General features: G+C 41.6%; 1 protein-coding gene across 10 annotated transcripts in view; it reads right to left on the bottom strand.

The window, feature by feature from the left end:
• Window positions 1-26,246, bottom strand: part of RIMKLB (ribosomal modification protein rimK like family member B) — a 170,206-nt gene that overhangs the window by 51,557 nt on the left and 92,403 nt on the right. For 7 of the 10 annotated variants that reach the window (XM_077871159.1, XM_077871157.1, XM_077871156.1 and 4 more), the window contains one exon: window positions 3,736-3,968. In XM_077871159.1, coding sequence (XP_077727285.1) covers window positions 3,736-3,910 — 175 coding nt within the window. In that variant the 5' untranslated portion in view covers window positions 3,911-3,968. The other 3 variants (XM_077871160.1, XM_077871161.1, XM_077871155.1) reach the window with 3 other exon arrangements.

Consider the following 26,246-nt stretch of genomic DNA (forward strand, 5'->3'; position numbering starts at 1 on the left):
TAGGAGGGGGCTCCAATTTCTCTATTATCCTTGCCAATATCTGTTTATGCAGCTTTTGGTTTTCCAACTTTTCTTTTTAAGATTTTATTTATTTATTCATGAGAGACACAGAGAGAGCCGAAGGCAAGACACTCAAACGCTGAGCCACCCAGGCATCCCTTTTCCAACCTTTAAAACACAGAAACATACACCATAAGTTTGTGGAAGTGGTGTTTAGTGAGCTATGTACCACACTGGCCTTTAATCCTCTTTTCACACATTCTTGGAGAGAATGGCTCCTAACATAATACAGCATCCAAGTCTCTGACTCCAATCTCAACAACTGTACATGCACTTATGTTGAAAAGCTGTATACTGTTAAAAGCATGTAATAGATTCTGGATTTTATTTTTCTTTAAGATGTAATTATTTTAAAGAGAAAATTTGTATTTTTTTTTTTAAGACTTTATTTATTTTTTCATGAGAGAGACCAAAAGACAGAGAGGCAGAGACATAGGCAGAGGGAGAAGCAGGCTCCACACAGGGAGCCCGATGCAAAACTCGATCCCCAGACTCCAGGGTCACACCCTGGGCCAAAGGCAGGAGCCAAACTTAGAGAGAGAACGAGCACATACATGCACATGAACAGGGGGGAAGGGCAGAGCGCGAGAATCTCAAATAGAGTCCCTGCTGACCACAGAGTCCGAAGGGGCTAGATGCCAGGACCCTGAGATCGTGACCTTAACTGAAATCAAGGGTCAAATGCTTAACAGATTGAGCCACCCAGGTGCCCCTAGATTCAGGATTTTAAAAAGATTTACCTTGCTTTGATCAGGAGTATCTGTCATAGGTGCAGGACAGGGGGGTGCAAAGTGACATCCGTCCATTTTAAAGTTGTAACTATTTTACACTTATTCGTATAATCACTTGATTAATGTTAATCTTACTTTTTGTCTCATTTTACACAACATACCAATTAACTAACACATAGTAAGTACTCAAATTATGTTTAGGAATGAAGTATGCTGTATCCCAAATCTTTGGAATCTGAGTAACTAGTTGCTGGACCTAGGAAGTTATAATTAAAAAAAGAAAACCTGACTGAAAACAGTGTGCATCTTTTCTATAAAAGTACTAACTAGGGCAGCCCTGGTGGCTAAGTGGTTTAGCACCACCTTCAGCCCAGGGTGTGATCCTGGAGACCCGGGGTCAAGTCCCATTTGAGTCCCATGTTGGGCTCCCTGCATGGAGCCTGCTTCTCCCTCTCTCTGCCTCTGTGTGTGTGTGTGTGCGTGCGTGTGCGTGTGTGTGTGTGTGTGTGTGTCATGAATAAATAAAATCTTTTAAAAAAATAATAAAAGAAAAAAAATAATAATAATAAAAGTACTAACTACTTACACACTCAAGTGAAACAATCTAGAAACAGTTCTGGTTTTTTCTTTTAAATATTTTATTTATTTATTCATGAGAGACACAGAGAGAGAGAGGCAGAGAGACAGGCAGAGGGAGAAGCAGGCTCCATGCAGGGAGCCCAATGCGGGACTTGATCCTGGGGGAACCAAAGGCAGAGGCTTAACTGGTGAGCCACCCAGGCGTCCTGAAACAGTTCAGTTCTAAATAAGTTACTTCTAAAGCAACAATTACTTTTGATTCTACATGAGCAATGAGAATCATTTGTGCTAAAATGGGGCTCATTCTGCTTTTCTACCTATTAACTCTTTTATGTAAATTAATTTACATATGAAAAATCTGTCGTAAAAAAAAACTAACTGTTGAGAGGTAATGAGAATGAAATAAATGTCAAGAGGGCACAGTAAAGAGTAACTATTTGCTAAGAGACTCTACCTACTTAAACTATAGTATCATGTATTTGTTTTTAAAGATTTTATTTATTCATGAGAGACACAGAAGATAGGGAGAGACACAGGCAGAGGGAGAAGCAGGCTCCATACAGGAAGCCCAATGTGGGACTTGATCTCAGGATCACAACCTGAGCCAAAAGCAAATGCTCAACCACTAAGTCATCCACATGTCCCTTCATTATTATTAATCAGGTAAGATTCTAGATCTATTAACTGGTCTATGTATGAAATTACCCTAATAACAGATTTATATACTTAATACTATAAATTCTCACAATAACCATCTCTCCATTTTATTGATGAGGAAATTAAAACACCTGGCCTCATGATTCTAGACACAAAGCAAGATAAGTGATGTAGAATCTATTTTGGGTATTTTATACCCTTATCCAATTCCATCAGTAAATTCTAAAGTATTTTCTGAAATTAAAAATGCCACATATATGCCACCACCATATAAAGCTAAGAAAAATGACCAATTTAGCTACAAGTCATAGTTTTCCAAAGATGTAAAGACTCCTCAGTTCTAAAGAATTTCTGGGGATCCCTGGGTGGCGCAGCGGTTTAGCGCCTGTCTTTGGCCCAGGGCGCGATCCTGGAGACCCGGGATCGAATCCCACGTCGGGCTCCCGGTGCATGGAGCCTGCTTCTCCCTCTGCCTGTGTCTCTGCCTCTCTCTCTCTCTCTGTGACTATCATAAAAAAAATAAAAATAAAAATAAAAAAATAAAGAATTTCTGTATTTCTAAGATATTTTCCCCTTGGAACCCTTAAACATGAAATATTAAAAATTACATCACTACTTGAGTCAAATCATTAGGATACTTCTATCCAGTAAAAGAAAAAAAAATTGTATTATTATTTTACACTATCTATATAAAATATACAGGAAAAAAAATTAAGAATCACATGCGAAGGGGCCCTGGGTGTCTCGGTTGAGCATCTGACTTCGGCTCAGATTATGATATCAGGGTCCTGGGATCTAGCCCTGCGTCAGCTCCCTGCTGGGCGTGGGGGGGTGTCTTTTCTCACTCTGCCTCTCCTCCTGTTTGTACTCTCTCTAAAATAAATAAAATCTTTTTTTTTTTCTATAAATAAAATCTTAAAAAAGAAATCATATGTGGAATTTGATGCGTTTATGGGCAGCCCGGGTGGCTCAGCAGTTTAGCGCCTGCCTTCGGCCCAGGGTGTGATCCTGGAGACCCAGGATAGAGTCCCACGTCAAGCTCCCTGCATGGAGCCTGCTTCTCCCTCTGCCTGTGTCTCTCCCTCTCTCTCTCTTTCTCTCTATCTCTGTGTGTGTCTCTCATGAATAAATAAATAAAATGCTGTGTTTTAAAAAAAATAGTTTTAAAAAAAAGGAATTTGATGCATTTATTAAAAGGACCTCCATGAGGTGCAAATTCTCTTAGGAGCATGTTATAAATAAGGTATTTTAAAATTAGAAGACAAGTGGGCACCCCGGGTGGCTCAGCGGTTCAGTGCCACCTTCAGCCCAGGGCCTGATCCTGGAAACCCAGGATCGAGTCCCACATCAAGTTCCCTGCATGGAGCCTGCTTCTCTCTCTGCCTGTGTCTCTCCCTCTCTCTCTCTCTTTCTCTCTGTGTCTCATGAATAAATAAAGTCTTTAAAAAAAAAATTAGAAGACAGCAATAATGGGAAAAAAATTACTAGATCATTTTTAATTTCTCTCTCAAATATTTCCTAAATAATAAATTAAGAGGTTCAATAAATACTGGTATTTTCATTACTTCCATAACATATGCTAGATTTTAAGATTAGATGATACTTAGTAATAAGGCTGTTAACAATTCCTTCCTCCAAATTATTCCTTAAAAAGGTAGTTACAATATATTCTAAGATAAAAATCTTAAATTACTTAGTATAGACTTACCCAGATTTCCTTGCTCGATTGTCAGTACCACCTCATCCATCACCACAGCCCTAAAGTCCAATTCCTCCTCACAACACTTGGCCTTTAATGCTCGTAAAATTTCTTTTTGGGGATAGTCTTCCCTGATTCGACGATCTGTCAAAAACCACAACTTTGCAGCCACAGAGCTACACATCTTGATCTGCTTGCTCTTCCTTTTTCCTGGATTATTTCTTCCTGAATGCCGATTCTTTCTACACAGAAAGACAAAATTCACATATAGGGTAAATAAAGAATTCAACTTAAGGAGTTTCATGTCTCTGTGACTCCCCCTTACATACAAAAATATAAAATTAATTTTAATTGATTTTCTCTTGTTGAAAAGAAAAAAGAAATTTGGTGCACCTGGCTGGCTCAGTTGGTAAAATGTGCAACTCTTTTGGGGTCATGATTAAGAGCCCCACATCAGGCCTAGAGATCACTTAAAAAAATATATTAATGGGACGCATGGGTGGCTCAGAAGTTGAGCGTCTGCCTTTGGCTCAGGGTATGATCCCGGGGGTCCAGACAGTCCCGCATCGGGCTCCATATGGGGAGCCTACTTCTCCCTCTGCCTGTGTCTCTGCCTCTCTCTGTATCTCTCATGAATAAATAAATAAATAAAAATTTTAAAAACATATACATTAATGTTTATAAAAATCTACTTAAAAAAAGAAAAAAATAAATAAAAATCTACTTAATTCTTGGCTTTCACACAAATGCTGTGATTATATATTAACTATACAAACACACAAAATTAATGACTTCCCTTCCATTCAAATCAAACTTTTATACTGCTAGAAATACAGAAACTCACAACCTCCCCTGAAACACAATTTCTCCATCTTCCACCGGGAAAGCTAGCATTGTAGTTTTATAATTACAGCATGTCACTTAGTAAAAGTCTGATTTTCTATATTATATATTCAATGCCAATCCCTGTGTTAGTATATACTATCTAGGAATGTACTTTAATCTTATCATCTACTTTTGACTGATTTATTCTTTCCCCCAAAATGCAAATCCCTTAATATAAAATAGATGAATTATAATCATCAGTACATCCCCATCCCTTCAATTATGATAAACTCCATTTATGTATACTCATACATCTATAGTTTATTCAATTTTGGGGATCCCTGGGTGGCGCAGCGGTTTGGCGCCTGCCTTTGGCCCAGGGCGCGATCTTGGAGACCTGGGATCGAATCCCACGTCGGGCTCTCAGTGCATGGAGCCTGCTTCTCCCTCTGCCTTTCTCTGCCTCTCTCTCTCTCTCTCTCTCTCTATCATAAATAAAAATTTAAAAAAAAATTTGTTATATATTTTATTACAAACATATCTACAGGAATTTTTAAGATTTTATTTATTTGGGATCCCTGGGTGGCGCAGCGGTGTAACACCTGCCTTTGGCCCAGAGCGCGATCCTGGAGACCCGGGATCAAATCCCACGTCGGGCTCCCAGTGCATGGAGCCTGCTTCTCCCTCTGCCTATGTCTCTGCCTCTCTCTCTCTCTCTCTCTCTCTGTGTGACTATCATAAATAAATAAAAATTAAAAAAAAAAAAAAGATTTTATTTATTTGAGAGAGCAGAGGGAAAGGTACAAGCAGACTCCCCACTGAGCAGGGAGCCCAATGTGGGGCTCGATCCCAGGACCTGAGCTGAAGGCAGACTTTTAACCAACTGAGCCACCCAAGCACCCCCAAGAATGTATTAAATAATGAGAGAGTAACACCTGTGTTATTAGAGGAGTAGCAACACTAAAGTCATTTATATAGCAAATTTAATAAAAATTAATAGTTCAAGAATATGGGAAAAAACTTTCAAAAAATAAACATTGGGGTCCATTCACTAAAATTTATTTCAGTCAGGGGATAGCATGCTCTTACTCAATGTTTTTATGCTTACTTTAAATTTTTTAAACAAACACAGATTGTTTACTAGAATATAAAAAAGGACATTCTTCCAGAAATAGTGCTGCTTCTCAGAGTTTACATCATGAACAAGAGCTTGTATCATGAACAAGACGACAGTTGAAAATTATTTTCCTAAGAAGCAAAAAGTTAAAAGTTTTACTAACAGGTGATTTCAACGAAAAAAAGAAAAGAAAAGAAAAGAAAAGAAAAGAAAAGAAAAGAAAAGAAAAGAAAAGAAAAGAAAAGAAAAGAAAGAAAGAAAGAAAGAAAGAAAGAAAGAAAGAAAGAAAAGAGAAGAGAAGAAAAGAAAAGAAAGAAAACTTTTTACAAAATTGAAATTCCCAAGGTCTCTGGCTGGCTCAGTCAGTAAAGAATGCGACTGTTGACCTCGGTTGTGAGTTCAATCCTCACGTTGGGCAAGGAGCCTACCTAAACAAAAATCCCCCCCACCAAAAAAATCCTAATGGCAAATGTAACATAGAAAAAAGAACAAGGCTAAGAACTAAGGGAAGCAACGGCCATTCAGATGAACAGCTTCCAGCATTACAGAACTTAGAAGTGGTCCCTCATACACCAGTCATGCATTCTCCAGGTTCTCAGTCAGAAGGGCCTACTCCACCCTTAACATGATGCACACAATTAGACTAGAACATCATAAGCCAAATGAGCCACCACACACACACACACACACACACACACACAGCACCCCCCCCACAACCGTGGCCTGCTATGACTACAACACTCACCCATCTGCCCCACAACCCAGGGTCTCAAAGGCATCAATCACGGGAAAGCAGGGAAGGAATAAAATAACATGGGAGATACACACGAGTGTGACCTGCAGCTGTGGAAGATGTCGTCATTGAGAAGTTTCAAAGGAAAAGCTCCACAAAAGGAAAGTCGCACCAGAGTACCTAATGTAGAGATCCCCAGTTTCCCTTGAAAGGGGCACTGTAAAAATGACCCAATTAGACCGAGTTGTTTTGGAAACACCCTGTCAATGGAGCCAATACTCCAATACTCTGGAGCCATCTTGGTGCCTTCCCTGACACCTGGGTCTTAAACATCATCTGTTGACCAGTATGACTGAATTTTACTGCGTGAATGTGTACTGAATGAGTACAACAGAAATCAGGTCCCAACAGAAATCAGGATAGGATGTTACAACCACTGGCAACTGGGAAGCAGAAATGCTTGCCAATACTGATGTGACAAGTCATAGAAAATGCCCAAGCCACAAGAGTAATACATGATGTTTTTTAATCATTTTATAATCAGACAAACACACACCTGGGCTACAGTCTCATGTAGTTGTGCAGCAACTCCCGATAGATCATGCACGTGAGCATCACCATGTCTGGCTTCATGGCTGCAGCTCTAATACCCTTGCATAATCTTTGGGTGTTTCCACACTAGTATGTAACTGACAACAGCCAAGTTCAGGTTAGCCTCCCCATCTCCTTTATTTTTTTTTTTTACAGATTTCTGGGACCCCTAGGTGGCTCAGTGGTTGAGTGTCTGCCTTTGGCTCAGGACATGATCCCGGTGCAGGGACCAAATCCCACATCAGGCTCTCTGCGAGAAGCCTGCTTCTCTCTCTATGTCTCTGACTCTCTCTCGGTCTTTCATGAATAAATACATCTTTTTAAAAAAATAAATACATATTTTTTATTTTATTTAGAGAGAGAGCAAGAGCAGGGGAGAGGGGCAAAAAAAGGAGAAGACTCCCTGTCCAGCAGGAAGTCCAACAGTGGGGCTCGATCCCAGGACTGTGGGATCATGAATGAGCCAAAGGCAGATGCTTAAGTGACTAAGCCACCCAGGTTTCCCTCCTTTCATTTTCTTCTTTTTTTTTCTTTCTTTCATTTTCTTTTTAATGGGCTCCAAATCCTCTTGACCCTGGGATTCTAACAAAGAAAATAATGTTCTTTCTCGCCTTCATGATCTGGAAGCAAGGCTAGAGATCTCATCATTTGACACAACGGGACTACATACTTTCATAGGAGATACCCGCACAACCAGATCTGAAACTAGAGAAATGCTGTCACCCTACAGAAAACTCTATGAAAGAGGTAGACACCAGTTTGAAGAGTTCCAACATCAATGTCAATGACTGTGTTCCTCAAAGCCCACCTAGTGGCAGCCAATATGACAAGATCTGGGGATCATGACCTTGTTGCCCTGTACCAAGATACCTTTGTTCATACGGAATACAATTTTTTTAAATATTTTATTTATTCATGAGAAACACAGAGAGCGCAGCAAAGACATGGGTAGAGGGAGAAGCAGGCTCCCTGTGGGGAGCCCAATGCAGAATTCGATCCCAGGATCCTGGGATCACAACCTGAGCCAAATGCAGATGACACTCAACCACTGAGCTACCCAGGTGCCCCTGAAATACATTTTTATCAGCTTCAAAAGATTTGTCTTGCTTTTCATATAAAGAATCACAGAGGTATGCCACATTGTGTTCCAATGTACATCAAGTAGATGACATCCCCAGCTTGAAAAGGGCAAGTCAGCTTAACAACCTCCAGCTTGTTAATTACCATCTCATTGGTGCTGGTATCTTCAAGAGACACCAACCAATTTTTTATCCAGTATAATTTTACAATGATCTCCAAAGACCAGTTTATTGCCAGAGAAAGAAAAAGCACAACTCTTGCTACCCAATGGTCCTCTTCTATTTCAACAGGTAGTGGAGCAGCTGACCATCCTCAGGCACCCAGGGTTGCTTGCCTTTATCAGGCTGCTCTACTGGAATTCACATCTAAGAATACCAACAACAAAGACTTTCCAACCACAAAGGCAGAGGCTCTGCGTTCCCTCCCCCTTTCCCTCCCCCTTCCCCTCCCCCCTCCAATCTATGGCCCTCCTGGGAGGCCACCTTCCTGTGGGTCAGGTGGAAACCAGTAGGCCAGTGCCTCCTCCAACATATCTATTTTTTCTATTTATCCCATCCATGAACACCCGGGGGGGGGGGGGGGGGACTGATGAGAGTCAAAAGCATAACGCTAAATCTACACAGTCCAGGAGACCAAAAATCCACCAATAAAATGATAGTCCTGATTCTTAAAAATAAAAAACTTCAGATTATAGTCAGTTTTAAAAGCCATTAAAGACTCCCTTGTAAAGGTAAAATAGTTCTTTTTTTTCCCCACGACACTTAAAGGAATAGGTTTGGTTACCCAGTAAGGTATTTTTAAGAAAAGAGTTCATTCTCCAACAGTCAGAAAAATAAGTCAGAAAAATACAGCATTTGCAAATGTCCACATATACAAAGGAGTAATGTAAACTCAGATCAACTAATTTTCTTCCTGTTTCTTCATTTCCACCACAGTATCAAGGAAAACAATGTGCAAATATCAGATACTAAATAAATGCTACAATAAATAAATAAATAAATACTGATAAACTGCTACTGTTTTTCTTTTGTTTTTTTTTGTTGTTGTTGTTTTTTTTAACAAGGAGACATTCAAAGAAAATTCACTTTTACATTTGAGATAGTTTTCCCATGCAAACTTCTGGATACACACACCAGTAACAGTCACTGTCATCTCTCCCTCTATGTCTCTCCTCTCTCTGTCTCTCATGAATAATTAAATAAAATCTTAAAAAAAAAACAAAGTCAGTGTCATCTATCAATAGTCTAGGCAGGGCTAATTAAATGGGAATCATAAATAAAGTAATTCATTCATTTATCTCATGAGAACCCCTTCCCAATGGTAATTATTCCGCTAGGGGAAAAAAGCACAATTACAATGTACCATTTGAAGATATTAAGGTACCTCTTACTACTAGGAAAATTATTCCAGGTAAGACACAGCATATAGATATGCTATATGTTGGCAAATTGAACTCCAATAAAAATAATTAAAAATTAATTAAAAAAAAAAGACACAGCATATAAACTTAGAATCCAAAGACTGAGAGGGGACAATTACCACAATAATTAAGCCAGAAATAGGTTTCAGGTTTTCCGATTTCTTTCTACTTTTTTCTACCATGCCTAAAGACACTGAAAGGAATCTGGAAAAATATAAGAATTCCACATTGTAAGTGATCATATATATACCAAATATTGTGTTAGGCAATTTGTAGCTTCTCATTTCACAACCATCCCTTGAAGCATTATTGTGTTCATTTGGCAAGTGAGGCTGTTCCAGGAGAGATGTTAGTTAACCTTGTCTAGATTTGCAAAATTACAAAGTGATAAAGTCCAGAGTGAATTCAAATTCTATACACTCCATGGCAGACAAGATGCAGTCATATAAGTAAATTTTATTCAATGAGAAGCCTGCTTCTCCCTCTCCCTATGTCTCTGCATCTCTATGTGTCTCTCATGAATAAATAAAATCTTTTAAAAAAATGCATATTTGAGAGATATGCTGCCCCTTTGCCCTTCTTCCATCCTGCTACCTAGAATGTAAATGTCAGGACTAACTACCACCTGGACTATGAGGACAGGAGTGAACCCTAAGAAAAGCACAGCTACCTGTTAGAACTTGAATCCCAGACAATTGTGTGGTACCATAACCTTGGACCACCTACTACCTCTTTTGCTTATGTCAATATTTGGTAATTCTTTATTGTAGGCCATAGAACTTTACCTTAACAAGTATAGTCTACCATACCTTGCCCAAAAGTTATAGGAAATTATTCCCTTAACATCAAAGTTTGCAGACATCAGCAAGTAGTGGTATTGTTTATAAGAGGGATTCTCTTGGGATCCCTGGGTGGCTCAGTGGTTTAGCGCCGCCTTCAGCCCAAGGCGTGGTCCTGGAGTCCCAGGGATGGAGTCCCACAACAGGCTCTCTGCACAGAGCCTGCTTCTCCCTCTGCCTGTCTCTGCCTCTCTCTCTCTCATGAATAAATAAATAAAATCTTAAAAAAAAAAAAAGAAACAACTTAAAAACAGAATTACCATTTGACCTAGTAATTCTAGTTTTAGGTATATAACCAGAAGAAATGAAGGCAGAGTCTTCACAAAGAGGGGTCTGCACACACATGTTCACAGCAGCATTATAATAACTAGAGGTAAAAGCAACCCAAGTGTTCATCAAAAGATGACTAAAAGAGTAAAATACAGCTGAGTGAAATAAGTCAATTGGAGAAGGACAAACAGTGTATGTTCTCATTCATTTGGGGAATATAAATAATAGTGAAAGGGAATAGAAGGGAAGGGAGAAGAAATGTGTGGGAAATGTCAGAAAGGGAGACAGAACATAAAGACTCCTAACTCTGGGAAACGAACTAGGGGTGGTGGAAGGGGAGGAGGGCGGGGGGGTGGGGGTGAGTGGGTGACGGGCATTGAGGGGGACACTTGACGGGATGAGCACTGGGTGTTATTCTGTATGTTGGTAAATTGAACACCAATAAAAATTAATTTATTAAAAAATAAAAGAGTAAAATACAGAATATACATATAATGCCTTAAAAAGGAATTAAATTCCAATACAGGGCAGCCTGGGTGGCTCAGCGGTTTAGGGCCACCTTCAACCCAGGGCCTGATCCTGGGGACCCAGGATTAAGTCCCACGTCAGACTTCCTGCATGGAGCCTGCTTCTTCCTCTGCCTGTGTCTCTGCCTCTCTCTCTGTGTCTCTCATAAATAAATAAAATCTTTTAAAAAAATAAAAAATAAAAAAAATTCCAATACATACTACACCACATGGATGAACTTGGGAAGACATTATGCATCAGTATATAATAGCCAAATTCACAGAAAATAGAATGGTGGTTGCCAGGGGTTGGGGTGTTGGGGGAATCGAGACTTAGTTTTATTAGGAAACAGTTTGTTTATGCAATATGAAGAGTTCTAGAGATGAATATGGTAGACAGTTGCACAAGAATATATAGTTAACACCACTAACAGGTATATAGTTAATACCTGCATACTTAAAAAATTATTAAGATGGTAAATTTTATGCTGTGTGTATTTTATGACAGTAAAAATAAAACTGGATAAGACAAATGTCATGAGCAAATTAACATGCAAATTTAACACATATTCATCTAAAGGATCAGAAAACTGTTACCTTGGATTACCTGTAGTTCTGTTACTAAATTTCCCAAAATAGTTTGTGGTCTAAAACTAATTAGTATACGTGCTGCCGAAGCAAGCACTCTATAAAACTGATTAAACTTTTTTAAAACGTTTTTTCTGGATGGAGCACCTGGCTGTTCAGTCAGTGGAACATGACACTCTTAATCTCTGCATTGTGCGTTTGAGCCTCATGTTGGATGTAAAGATTACTTAAAAAATATTCTTTAAAAAACGTTGTCTAAAGAAAAAAAAAAAAAAAAAAACGTTGCCTCGGGGATCCCTGGGTGGCTCAGTGGTTTAGCGCCCGCCTTTGGCCCAGGGCGCGATTCTGGAGTCCCAGGATCGAGTCCCACGTCGGGCTCCCGTCATGGAGCCTGCTTCTCCCTCCTCCTGTGTCTCTGCGCCCCCCTCTGTCTATCATAAATAAATAAATCTTTAAAAAAAATTAAAAAATAAAATAAAATAAGATAAAAAATGTTGTCTCAGGATGATGCCTGGGTGGCTCAGCAGTTGAGCGTCTGCCTTCAGCTCAGGATGTGATTCTAGAGTTCCAGGATCGAGTCCCATGTCAGGCTCCTGCATGGAGCCTGCTTCTCCCCCCTCTGCCTCTCTCTGTGTCTCTCATGAATAAATTTAATTTATTTATTCATGAGAGATGGGGGGGGGGGGGCGAAGAGCAGAGACACAGGCAGAGGGAGAGGCAGGCTCCATATAGGGAGTCCAACGTGGGACTCAATCCCAGGAATCCGGGATCACACCCTGAGCTGAAGGCAGGCACTTAACCACTGAGCCACCCAGGTGTCCCAAATAAAATCTTAAAAAAAAAAAGCCTTTTCTCTGGAAAAAATATTTTCTCTTAAAAAAAAAAGTTTTCTCTGGAATCCAAATAAAACTTCTAATGATTTCACTTAATACAGGAATGTTAAATCAAAGTAGCTCTCTCTGGAATATGGCACAAAATTTGCAAAACTGTCCTGAGATACACTATGCAGTGTGGCCCGCTCAAAGTTCACCATGTTTTAGGGACGCCTGGCTGATTCAGTCAGTGGACCATGCAACTCTTGAGCTCAGGGTTGTGAGGTTAGAGCTCCAACTTGGAATATTATTTTTAAAAAAAATCTTTTAAAAAAATTCATCATGCTTAACATACTAAATGTTGGGCCTTCTTTCCCATATTTTCTTTCTGGACCTTATTTTGAAATATGAGTTGGGGGCACCTGGGTGGCTCAGTGGTTTAGCATCTGCTTTTGGCTCAGGTCATGATCCCAAGGTCCTGGCACCCAGTCCTGCATCAGGCTCCCGGCACAGCAGGGAGCCTGCTTCCTCCTCTGCCTATGTCTGCCTCTCTGTGCCTCTCATGAATAAATGAAATCTTTAAAAAAAAGAAGAAGAAGGAGTTGAGAAACAGATTAATACACTCAAGCTGAAGACTTTATAGATACAGCTAACTAAATCACATGTCAAAGGAATAAGCTAACTAAGAACTCAGGAAGATTTCAAGTTTGCTATTTAGACAAACCTGCATGAATTTCCAAGATGTACTATCAATGTCTGGGAGCACCTGGCTGGCTCAGTGGTAGAGTTTGTCTGCCTTTGGCTCAGGTCCTGATTTCAGGGTCTTGGGATCCAGTTCCACATAGGGCTCCTGTCTCCCCTCTGCCTATGTCTCTGCCCCTGTCTCTCTCTCATGAATAAAATCTTTAAAACAAAAACACAACTATCAACGTCTGAAATGCTGCCAAATATGGGACAGCAGAGCAGTAAAAGAGAATTGCTATAATCTAACATAGAAATCCATGTACCAAAAAAAAAAAAAAAAAGAAAAGAAAAGAAATCCATGTTCCATTTTGGAGATCTTATCTCTTTATTCCTAAGAACATGAATCCAAGAGCTAATATCAAAAAGGTTAAAAAGGGAAGAGGAGAGAGAAAGGGAAAGTAAGGAGCTGAATAAAGTAAAAACATTTAAGGGGTATGTTTGGAATTTTTTTAATTTTAATTCCAGTTAACACAGTTTTATATTAGTTTCAGGTGTTACAAGACACCTGAGTGATTCAACAATTGTAGAATTTTTTTTTATTGGTCACAACTTGATGATTTACTACCACTTTTGAAAGGGCTGCAAAAATTATTTAGGCGTATCGATGCTTATACAAATTTTACTTCATCAATTGACAAATTGTACACATTTTAGAAGAATCTAGTAGATTCCTCCAGACACTGCTGGGAGAACACACCACCAGATGAAAAGAACAATGATCAATGAAATTAGATTGTGAACTCCATGAAGACAGAATCTCCATTTTGTTCTCTATTATCCTTAGCAGGTAACATAGAACCTCATGTTTGAGAGACAAATGTTACGGTTAGGGGTTAGAAATTATTTTAAAGGAGTCTGTTACACTGAACCGTAAGACAGTATCAAAAAAATCATAGCTATTTTCAATATCTAATACCAGGCCAATGTGTACCACCATCTAAACATAGCTGTAAAAATTCATAATTTATCAAGATGCCTGGGTGGCTTGATTGGTGGTGACTCTTGGCTTTTCAGCTCAGGTCATGATCTCATGGGTCATAGGATAGAGACAGGAGTTGGGCTCTGCACTGGAGGGAATCTGCTTGAAAATTCTCTCCCACTACTTCCCCCCTTTCTCTCTCTCAAATAAATAAAATGTTTTAAATTCCTAATTTGTCTTTTCAATTTCTCATAAAAAAACAACCCGGGCAGCCTGGGTGGCTCAGTGGTTTAGCGCCGCCTTCAGCCCAGGGCGTGATCCTGGAGACCCAGGAAGGAGTCTCACATCAGGCTCCCTGCATGGAGCCTGCTTCTCCCTCTGCCTGTGTCTCTGCCTCTCTCTCTCTCTCTGTTGTGTGTCTCTCATGAATGAATAAATAAAATCTTAAAAAAAAAAAAAAAGCCTAATGCTACTTTCCATCGTTGTTATACAACTTATCCTTAAATAATTAGCTTTGCTAACAAAGTCAGAAGGAAAAAAAAACTTATAATTTTAGTAAAAGGAATAAAAAAGATATAAGCAGATGGGTTCTATGCAGACCAGGCTCTAAGGGAGTAGAGCTGACTAGCTCTGTAGCTTTTGTCCTTCAAGCCAATTTTGAAAGGAAAAAAACATTGGAAAAGAAAACATTGTAAAAATACCATAGTAGGAGTTATGAAGCCAGAAAGTCAGTTCTTTTCTGCAAACCTAATATGTACACAGACGCATATGGTACATGAATCTAAAATATACTATCCACAGGTATTTTGAGGTAGTGTGTTACCATTTAACAGCTCTTAATATGACAAGCAGGAAAATTCCCAAATAATGAAAGACAATTTCCCCAACATCTGTACCTAATCTCTCCTATTCAACCTCTTGAAACTGCACATGGCAGTACAGTTAACATTAAAATATTTTCATTATTCTTATCACAATCTACTCCCAGATTTTAAAATAACATTAGATTCTAATTTCTCAAGGCTCTTTTCCCATATGCTTATGACTTAATCCCACTTGCAGAGAATATTCTGTAAGCTAACATGCCATAAACTCTACAAATCCACATCACTAAACTACACCCCCAGTAACAAACACAAAACTCACCCTTCTTTTGTGTGTGTGTGTGCGTGTTTGTTTGTTTGTTTTTCTCACTCTTCACATGTTCCTGGGTACAGAAGTTCTTCCTCCACCCATTTTCACTCAGTTTAGGAGTCTTTGCCTGCTTCCCAGAGGAAGATGATAAAAGCTACTTCTCAAACTGTGGAACAACTGGCTGTGATCTCTCTCCTCCCCCCCCAACCCCATCCAGTGTTTATGATGTTCAGTCTTTCAGCTCATAGGGAAGGGAGAAGTTGAGAAATCCGGCTAGTGACTTACCCCAGTAGCAAATCCCAGGTGGATACAAACTGAGGAAATCAAGAATTGAGAGAGATTTTTTTTTAAAGCCATGTTTTATCCTGTGCTCCAACACACTAATGACTGAAGGCTGGTTGACATTCATTGGTCTGAGTTAAAAATATATATATATTCTCTTTAGTTTGTTTCTTCATGATATGGCTAAAAAGGGGTAAAGGATTTATAAAACATTGCTAGTAATTTCCCTCTGGAGAGGAAAAGGGGACTCAATGAGAAGGAAAAGGAAAAAAGGGAAATTTATTGTTGTCACTGTCCCCTCCATCCTCAGATGCTACTGAATTCAAGACAATCAAAGAAAATGAAAAAAAAATTTTTTTAAAGATATTCACCAGAAACCTAAGTGGAATTTTAGCTGGTAGCCCAAAGTGTAAAGATTAGAAATAAACAACTCCTTACCCCCTGCAGGGGGAAAGGCGGGAACAGAAAAAAGGATCTTCACTGAGTGGAGGATTCTAAGTGACTGAATTTGCTGCTCCCCCTCTTGGCTCTCTGTTCTCAGAAACACAGAATGCCCCCCTCCCCTACAAGCAGACTCCAACACCTGGTGGGGGTAAGAGGAAAGCAAGAGAGGGAAAAAAAAAAGCAGACAGAAAAAGATGAAAACATCAACAGCCATCTTGCCAAACTAACAACTAAATGTACTGCATAAAAGAAGGAAATTAATTGCACTGACAAAGATAGAAATAAAATTACCTCTAAACAAGATAGGTCTCCTCCCCTTTAACACACTAACCAAATAAGCATTAGAAAAGAAATTTAACTATGACTCTAAAATTACAAGTTGTCATTCTAAAAGTTAGTAAATAAATGATCAATCCTTATGACTGGAATTTCAGACTGTTTTATTCCAAATAAATATCTTAAAGTATTTTGACAATGAATTCTTTCTCTAAAAAACAGGAAAAAATGACCTTTAAATGTGAAAGAAATGAGATCTACAGAGCATTTAAATTCTAATGGTTAACAAATAAGAGTTTCGTTAAATATAATAAACGTCAAGTCCACAAAAAAGGAGTGTCTCCCATATTAGACTGCCCCGTGTATTTTCCATACAGGTTTAGAATTCAGCCCAACTCCCGAAAGAAAGACGTGGGAACAATTTATGTAATTAATGGGAAAATAACAGCAAGCTGAAAGAATTTACACCGAAGTCACATTCAACACGGTTAGCATAATAACCTCACTCACTGAATACAATTAAGGCCCCATCTCTCTTCAAACCCACAAATGGGATAAAATACTGGGGATTACAAATCTGCAATCAGAGATAAGGATACATTAGTAAGGCAAATCTGAAGTTATTATCTTCTCTTTGGGGTTTTTTTAAGGGAGGGGATGGAGAGGCAAGGTGTGCATCGTGGTCAAATGCTTACAAAAAAAAAAAACAGATTCAAATAGGCGATTATTTGTCAGCTCATTCTCACTCAGAGGACTGTCAAAAGAGAAAGAGGAATGACTGTCCCACTTTCTACAATCTTACGTGTCAGGAGGAAAACCGGGCATTTAAGCCATCCTAAGTGCAGTACAATCGGCAGCACAGCCTCTTCCCCCGGTCACACCGCAGGAATGTCTGATGGAGGCAGGGGTGGGAGATCACCACACTCTCAAGGACAGGTTGGCCGCACGCGTGTTCTACTCCGACCAGCACTCGCAGGGCCACCACACCCCCTCAGACTGGGGGAGGCACACTCGACGCCCGAGGGCGCTGCCTCGCTCCCACAGTCCCCCCGTCACACGGCCACGGCTTCACCAGCCTCCTCCCCGCACACGCCCCGGCCGGGCTCCCCGCCGCCTCCCGCCGCGCAGCGACCCCCGGCCTCCGCCGGCCCCGGCCGAGCCCCGTCTCGTCGCCGAGTCCCTCCGGCTGCAGTCGCCCGCTGGGGGGAGGGGCGCGCCTCCGCCTCACGCCGCCCCACCTGGGGAGGGAAGCCACCCGCACCGCTCACCTGGGGACGGCGGCTCCTCCCTGGCTCTCGGCCGGCGGAGCCGGGCTGGGGCCTCCGAGGGAACCGCGGGCGGCCGGGCGGGCTGGAAGTCCGACAAGGAGATGGGGACGGGGAGGGGGAGGGGGTCGGGATGCCGGGAGCCGCCTCCTTTCTCCTCCGCCACCGCGGCTCCCGCAGCCAGGCCCGGCGCCCTCGCACACTCGCCCCCTTTCTCACGGCCTCGCGGTCGGTCTGGCTCCCCCTCGCCCCCACCGCCGCACACACTCGCCCCCACCCCCGCACACACTCACACCCGGCCGCTCCTCGCTCCTCGCTCCCTCGCTCCCTCACTCGCCTGTAGTGCGCGCGCGCGCGACCCCGCTCACACACAGCGCGCGCGACGCCGGCGGAGACCGCCTCGCGCTCCCCAGACCGAGGCGCCGCGCGCCGCCCGCCCGCGTGCGGAGGACCCTCGCGCGCCCCGGCCCCGGCCCCGCCCCCCAGGCGCGGCGGCGCGGCGGGCGGGGGGGGCGGCGGGCAGGGGGCGGCGGCCGGCGGGCCGAGGGGCCGGGCCAGCCCGCCGAGCCGGGCCTAGCGGATCCGACACCTGCGGCGGGACCCGCCCCCCGGGCTCCGCGTCCGCTCTCGCAGCCATCGCCGGCCTCTCGGGTGCCGGAGCCGCGACGGGGCGCGCGCGCCGGGAGGGCGATGGGAGCGCGAGAGCGCTTCGAGGACGCGCTTTCCCCACCCGCCGCCAAACCGTCCTCACCGAGCAAAGGAAACGGGTGGGGGGGCGAGGTTTGTTCCCAGCTGGAACCGCGAGATTGATGCCTTCCGTTGTCCACCCTCCTCGCCCTCACGTTCCCTCCTGGGGCCCCATTCGTCCACACTTTGAACCCTGACGCCGGCCCTCAAGCCTCGCGGGGGCCGTGTGCTGCCTGCGGTCCCCGCCTCGGGCTCCGGCCCGGCCCGGCCCGGCCCGGCCCGGCCCACCTCCCGCGCAGCCCTGGCGGCGCCCGAGCCCGCGCCCGGAGGCAAGACGGGGAACAAAGATCAATACCTGGAAGATCCTTTTATCCGTGTGCGGAATAAAGATCTTGCCTCTGTACGACGTGGGGCAGATTTTTGAAACTACAGTACATCATATTTTCAGGGCTTGAAGGGGGTTAAAAGATACAGACAGGGTAGTGTGGTCCAGCCAGCTTCGCTCCTTGGAAGCCAGCACTGACCTCGGGCAAATCAGTTCCTTAACTTCCTCTGAGCCTTTGTTATAAGAAGCCTAGAGTCTGTTCCAAGGTTGCTGTGAGAACGAAATCTATTTAGGAGCATTTTGAAAATCCAAGCTGTCTATAAAAATAAACTGATGGTCCAAAGGAAGCTAGCAATGAGTGTGTTCAGCTATGTTACTTACTGTTGGGTTTTCTAGATCATGAAGAATGAAACCATGCAACAGATGACCATGATACTTTACATGGCAAATTCATTTCCAAATAACCTTATTCATTTATTATCACCAGAGATCCCAGATAGGAGATCCAATAAATGTCCTAACCAGTTTGCCTTCTTGAGTCACATTCCATTCTGAGCAGCCTCAGCCAACAAATTCCTTTCAGCGCTCCTCTTTCCCAATCTTTTTGGTCTGCCTCCCCCCCTCCCCCCCTCTGATTTCACTCAGTACTTAGTCGTTTAAGAGATAGAGCATAACCCAGAGCGGTAACTTGTGGGACTGGACCAGACTTGTAGTTTCACTTACTTAAGTGATCTTCTAAAGTACCTTGACCTCGGGGCACCTGGGAGGCTCCGTGGTTGAGCATCTGCCTTTGGCTTAGGTGGTGATCCCAGGATCCTGGGATTGAGTCTTGCTGCATCAGGCTCCCCACAGGGAGCCTGCTTCTCCCTCTGCCTATGTCTCTGCCTCTCTGTCTCTCATGAATAAATCTTTAAAAAAATAATAATAAAAGTACCCTGACTTCTCTGTATCTTAATATACTTGATTGCACAAGTTATCTATAAAAATATTTGATAGAAACTTTAAAAGTAGTCACCGCCCTGGGTGGCTCAGTCAGTTAGGTGCCTGGCCTTCCCTCAGGTCACTAGGATCCAGGATCCAACCCTACTTCCCGCCCCCCCCTTACAGCTCTCTGCTCAAGGAGGAGTCTGCTTCTCCATCTCCCTCTGTTCCTCTCCCCGGCTTGTAGTTGCTCCCTCTCTTAAATAAATAAGATCTTAAAAAAAAAATAGAACTAATTACTTCATTGAATTGATAAGGAGTAAATGACCCAGTAAGTGTATAGGACTTAATGCTCAGCACAAAGCAAACGGTATTTTAAGTGTATACTACTGCTGTATTTTGCCACCGAGAGTAACCTAGGATAGTGAACAGTTTTCACAAAGGACACAGTTAGAGAAATAAATGTGCTACATGACACACTACCTAAAGAAGAAAGGGGGTGGGATCCCTGGGTGGCGCAGCGGTTTAGTGCCTGCCTTTGGCCCAGGGCGCGATCCTGAAGACCCGGGATCGAGTCCCACATTCGGGCTCCCTGCATGGAGCCTGCTTCTCCCTCTGCCTATGTCTCTGCCTCTCTCTCTCTCTCTCTCTGTGACTATCATAAATAAATAAAAATTAAAAAAGAAGAAGAAAGGGGGTAAAGTCTACAGAGCTAAAATGTTGCTATTTATTTCCACCCTGATATTCAGTCTCCTGAAACAAAGTATATTCAACCTAAAGACAAAAGAGAAGCATTTTGTGATCAAGCTTCCTTGATCACAGAGATACTAATACAATGAGAATCTGGTCAAAGATAAATGGGAAAATTGACAGAGGGAGAAGGTTGCATGATTGGCCCCGCAGATTATCAATAAAACGTAGCCTATCTTTCAGTCCTAATTTTAAGAAACTCAATTTGGGGTAACCATGTATCACCCAGAAAAAGGATGAAACTGTGGGTAGGGAGTATTAGACTATTAATTCACTGACCACTTGCCTTTAAAAAAAATGCTATCGGGGTACCTGGGTGGCTCAGTGGTTGAGCATCTGCCTTCAGCTCAGGTTCCTGATCCCTAGAGACCTGGGATTGAGTCCCACATTGGGCTCCCTGCAGGGAGCCTGCTTCTCCCCCCCTGCCTTTGTCTCTGCCTTTCTGGGTCTCTCATGAATAAATAAATAGAATCTTTTTTTTAAAAATTAAAAAATAAAAAAAAATTTTAAATGCTATGTATTCATGTACTGTCATTATGTGCCAGATACAACCAAAGAAATTCATAATGTATACAACATTGCTTTCCACTTAAGGTAGTCAGAAAGAAACAAACAAACAAAAAAAAAAAACAGAACTATGTTTTTTGTTTGTTTGTTTTGGTTTTATCTATTTTAAAGAAAAGAGAGAGTATGTGCATGGGCACACAGGGAGGGGGAGAGGCAGGAGAGAGAGAGAAAGAATCCTCAAATAGACTCCCTTCTGAGCACGGAGCCCAAGGCAGACTCCACCTCACAACTCTGAGATCATGACCCAAGCCAAAACCAAGAGTCTGACACTTAATCAACTGAGCCACTGAGGTGCCCCAAACAGAACTATGTTCTTTTTTTTTTTTTTTTAAGATTTTGTTTATTTATTCATGAGAGACACAGAGAGAGAGGCAGAGACACAGGCAGAGGGAGAAGCAGGTTCCATGCAGGGAGCCCGATGTGGGACTTGATCCTGGGACTCTAGGATCATGCCCTGAACCGAAGGCAGACGTTTTAACCGCTGAGCCACCCAGGTGTCCCAGAACTATGTTCTTAAAAGCAAAACCAAGTGGTGCCTGAGTGGCTCAGACGGCTGAGCATCTGCCTTTAGCTCAGGTCATGATCTTGGGGTTCTGGGATCAAGCCCTCCGTTGGGGTCCCTGCTCAGCAGGCAGTCTGCTTCTCCTTCTCCCTCTGTTCCTCTCCCTTTGCTCGTTCTTGCTCTCTCATAAACAAACAAACAAACAAATGCAAAGCCAAGGAGGGGTGCCTGTGTGGGTCAGTCAATAGAGCACCTGACTCTTTAGTTTGACTCAAATCAAGATCTCCAGGTCAAGGATGTGGCTGCTGCATCAGGCTCCTGCTCAGCATGGAGTCAGCTTGAGATTCTCTCTCTCTCTCTGTCTCTCCTTCTGCCCCTTCCCCACTCGTGTGCATGTACTCTCTAAAATAAATGACATCTTTAAAAAAAAAAAAAAAAAAAGGAAAGCCAAGGATATGGCTCATTTTAAAGCATCACTATATAAGATAATATTTAGAAGAATGATCAAAATCATAGCTTCTATTTTTGTATGAAGTAATGAGTGAGAAGAAAGTATTTTTGACATTTCTATAATAGAAAGCAAGGTCCAAAAAGGTTCAGTTCCTTAGACTCAGTCATATTCTTTGTTCTTTATGGTTGCTATGGTTTTTTTTTTTTTAATATTTTATTTATTTAAGACAGCCAGAAAGAGAGAGAGAGAGAGACCATGAGCATTAGCAGTGGGGAGGTGCAGAGGGAGAGAGAGAGGGAGAAGCAGACTCCCCACTAAGCAGGGAGCCTGATGTGGGATTCCATCCCAGGACCCTGAGATCATGACCTGAGCCAAAAGCAGCTGCTTAAAAAAAAAAAAAAAAAAAAAAAAAAAAAAAAAAAAAAAGCAGCTGCTTAACCAACTGAGCCACCCAGGTGCCCTATGGTTGCTGTTTAGACAGGTATGGACTCACATCTCCTTTTGGTAGCAATATATGCAAAAGTATTTTGGGGCAACTGGCTGGCTCATTTGGTAAAGCATGTGACTTAGGCTTGGGTCCCGAGTTTGATCTTCATATTGGGGGTAGAGTACCTTAAAATAAAAAAGTATTTTAGGAATAGTTGGGTGGTTGAGCATCTGCCTTTGACTTAGGGCATGATCTCGGAATCCTGGGATCACATCCACATGGGGCTCCATGTAGGAAGCCTGCTTCTCCCTCTGCCTATGTCTCTGCCTCTCTCTCTGTGTGTCATGAATAAATAAAAAATAAAACCGGGCAGCCCAGGTGGTGGAGCAGTTTGGCGATGCCTGCCGCCGAGGGCGTGATCCTGGAGACCTGGGATCGAGTCCCCTGTCTGGCTCTCTGTATCGTGCCTGCTTCTCCCTCTGCCTGTGTCTCTGGCCCTCTCTCTCTGTCTCTATGAATAAATAAATAAAATCTTTAAAAAAATAAATAAATAAATAAATAAAAATAAATAAATAAATAAAATCTGTAATAAATAAATAAATATTTTAAGTAGCTTGTACACCACTCATTTTTAACCATAAAATTAATATTCTTTAGCCAATTAATATTCATCAGCTGGGTGAATCCCTTGAGAATATATAAGGAGCCTGGCGTCTCTGGAATCAGATTAATTTTATTTGAAATCCCAGCTTTATTTATTAGTGGCATGTGATTTGTTGCTTAAACTCTGTAAGCCTCAGTTACCTCATCAACAAAATAAAGATTGAGGTAACTTAAATACAATGTACTACATAGTAAGTGCCCCAAAATTATTAGCTATTGGGGCAACTGACTGGCTCAGTACATAGAACATGTACCTCTTGATCAATCTTGGGATTCTGAGTTTGGCCCAACATTGAGTGTAGAGATTATTTAAAAATAAAATCCTTAAATATATATGTATGTATGGCAGCTGGGTGGGCAGTCAGGTGAGCATTTAACTCTTGATCTCAGGGCTCTGAGTTCAAGTCCTATTTTGGGCTCTATCCTGTGCCTGGAACCTACTTTAAAAATTGATTAAATAGGGGATCCCTGGGTGGCTCAGAGGTTTAGCACCTGCCTTCAGACCAGGGCCTAATCCTGGAGTCCCAGGATCGAGTTCCAGGATCAAGTCCCGCATCAGGCTCCCTGCATGGAGACTGTTTCTCTCCTTCTGCCTATGTTTCTGCCTCGTGTCTCTCATGAATAAATAAATAAAATCTTTAAAAATAAAAAAATAAAAATTGATTATATATAGGTAAGATACTTATAGGCTATTATTATTTTTTTTTAGGCTATTATTATACAAGACAGATACCAAAAAAGGTCAAATATCTAAGACAAGTTATACAATATTTAAATATGTGTAATAGTACAAATAGTTATACACATTTACTGCATGTCCCAATGTATAAGTAATATATTTGAGACTAAATTGAAATGCATCTTTTACCTAAACAAAAACACTTCCATATTTGTGCTCTCCTCCCTAGACACATTATAATCAATGGAGAGCTTTTTAAAAACTGATTTAATCAGAATATCTGTGATTTGGATGGAAGCACCAATATTTTTTAATGCTCTCTGAGGAATTCTATTATGCATCCAAGCTGAACCAGGTTTAGACAACAGAGATTTTATTTTATTTCATTTTATTTTATTTTATTTTATTTATTTATTTTATTTTATTTTTGACAACAGAGATTTTAGAATTAACTACATATGACTGACTGTATTGAAATGTGTACATTATCTAGACACATTTCAGTTAATCGTATTAACTGGTTAGAATATGATGGCTAGATTTGCAGCAAGAAGCACTTTTAAAGGTTCTTGGTAGGAGCACCTGGGTGGCTCAGTTGGTTAAGTTGGTTAGTCATGACCTTTGGCTCAGGTCATGATCCAGGATCCTGGGATGGAGCCCCACATGGGGTTCCCAGCTTAGCAGAGAGTCTGCTTCTCCCTTTCCCTCTGCACCCCCCTCTCCTCCCCCCCCCCCCCCACTTATGTGCACTCGCGCTCTCTCTCTCTCAAATAAATAAAATCCTTAAGAAAAATACAAGCTCTTCGGTATACAATATGGATATACTAGGTGGAAGGCACATAAAATGCAAGGAGTTGATGAAAATAAAAGCTCCCCTAACAAAGTTGTCCGGGTCCAACCAATCCCATGCCGCTGATTTGACTTGTGTTGCAGTGATGTATCCTCTACATCAGGCAGAAAAACATAATGCACATATTATTACCTACGATGCATGTCAAACAAAAATCTTTAAGTACCCCATAGACACCATCTGGTGCAAATCTTTTCCTCCCGGTTTACACAAGAAAACAAGCTGGGATTTGATCAAAATTAAAGTCCTCAAAGTAGTAAAGAGAATTGTAAACAGGAATGAATCCAGGATTATTATCAGTACCTAAAATAGTATTCTTTATGGCATATCTAATGTGATTACTGTAAAATTCATGTTGGTGGAGAAAAGGTAGTGGGTGTCACATCAGAACCTACACTAGCAAATAAGAAATGGTAACAGCAGCTGCAGTAGATCTAACTCTCCCCACGGCTTCCTCTCCCTGAACCAGCCGGCTAGAACCAGCCCGACAACAACAGTCTTCACAGTTAGAATAGCTAAATACTGATCTAGCCTTTCCCCACCCACATCCCTCCTCCTTTTCCGCCACTCCATTTCTACACATTAAACTGAGCGTCTCTCTAACTATGCTAAGAAAATGCCAATGCCAGACACAAAGGAGGATGGGAGGGGAGGCAGTGAAGTCCTGGATTTGCTGAATCAGGAGGAAACAATGTAAAGAAAAATAAGACTTAGAGGACTAATGTAGGTTTCCCCCTCCTGTAATTGTATCTGGTTGCAAGGAATATTTCTTTTTCTCTACCACATAAAAATAACCTAGAATGCTTGTTTAAAATGCAGATTCCATGGCCCTCATCTCTGACCTTCTGAATCAGCTTGTGTATCTGCATTTTTTGAGCCAAACTGAAAGCTTACAGAACCAGCCATGACTCTACGGTTTTAATTTGTATCCCAAGTAATTCTTAGACACATGAAAGTTTGAGAAAAATAACCATTTGTAAATGTTCCTTAAAGCCTTCAACATTTAAATTAATTTTAGCCTCAAGCAATTTAGTAAGGTTAAGCAAATACTGCTAGTCCCGACAGAAAATTGAAGCAATGAGATTAAATCATTGCTGGTAATTTCCTAGTCTCCTGTTCCCTGTTCACTGGAGTATTTTAAAAGTGTATCAATTTGGGGGCACCAGGCTGGCTCAGTAGGTAGAGAATGCAGCTCTTGATCTCAGGATTGATTTTGAGCTCCATGTTGAGGGTAGAGATTACTTTAAAAAATGTTTAGGAAAAAGAAAAAAGAAAAAATAAATAAAATAAAAAATGTTTAGGGCAGCCCGGGTGGCTCAGCGGTTTAGCGCCGCCTTCAGCTAGGGGCGTGATCCTGTCGGGCTCCCTGCATGGAGCCTGTTTCTCCCTCTGCCTGGTCTCTGCCTCTCTCTCTGTGTCTCTCATGGATAATAAATAAAATCTTTAAAAGATAAATAAAATTTAAAAATGTTTAAATGTGGTGGGTGGAGGAATGGGGTAATTGGGTAAGGAGGGTACTTAATGTAGTTAGCACTGGGTGTCATATGCGACTGATGAATCACTAAATTCAACCCCTGAAACTACTAATATAGTATATGTTAACTACATTGAATTTAAATAAAATGTAAAATTTGACAATTTTTTTAAAGTGTATCAATCTGGGAAGAATAAAGGAAAATAGAATGGAATAAGTAAATGTGGAAAGCAGTGTGTTTTCTTCTACATAATAGAGCAAGCCTCGAATAATAAAGGAAAAAAAAAACAAGAAAGACCCTCAGTACAGGGAAATATAAATGAATTAGTAGCCATTTCAACAATAGAAATGTTGATTTTTTTTAAGATCTTATTTATTT

Source organism: Canis aureus, chromosome 25 (genome assembly GCF_053574225.1).
Source record: "Canis aureus isolate CA01 chromosome 25, VMU_Caureus_v.1.0, whole genome shotgun sequence".
Taxonomy (NCBI): domain Eukaryota; kingdom Metazoa; phylum Chordata; class Mammalia; order Carnivora; family Canidae; genus Canis; species Canis aureus.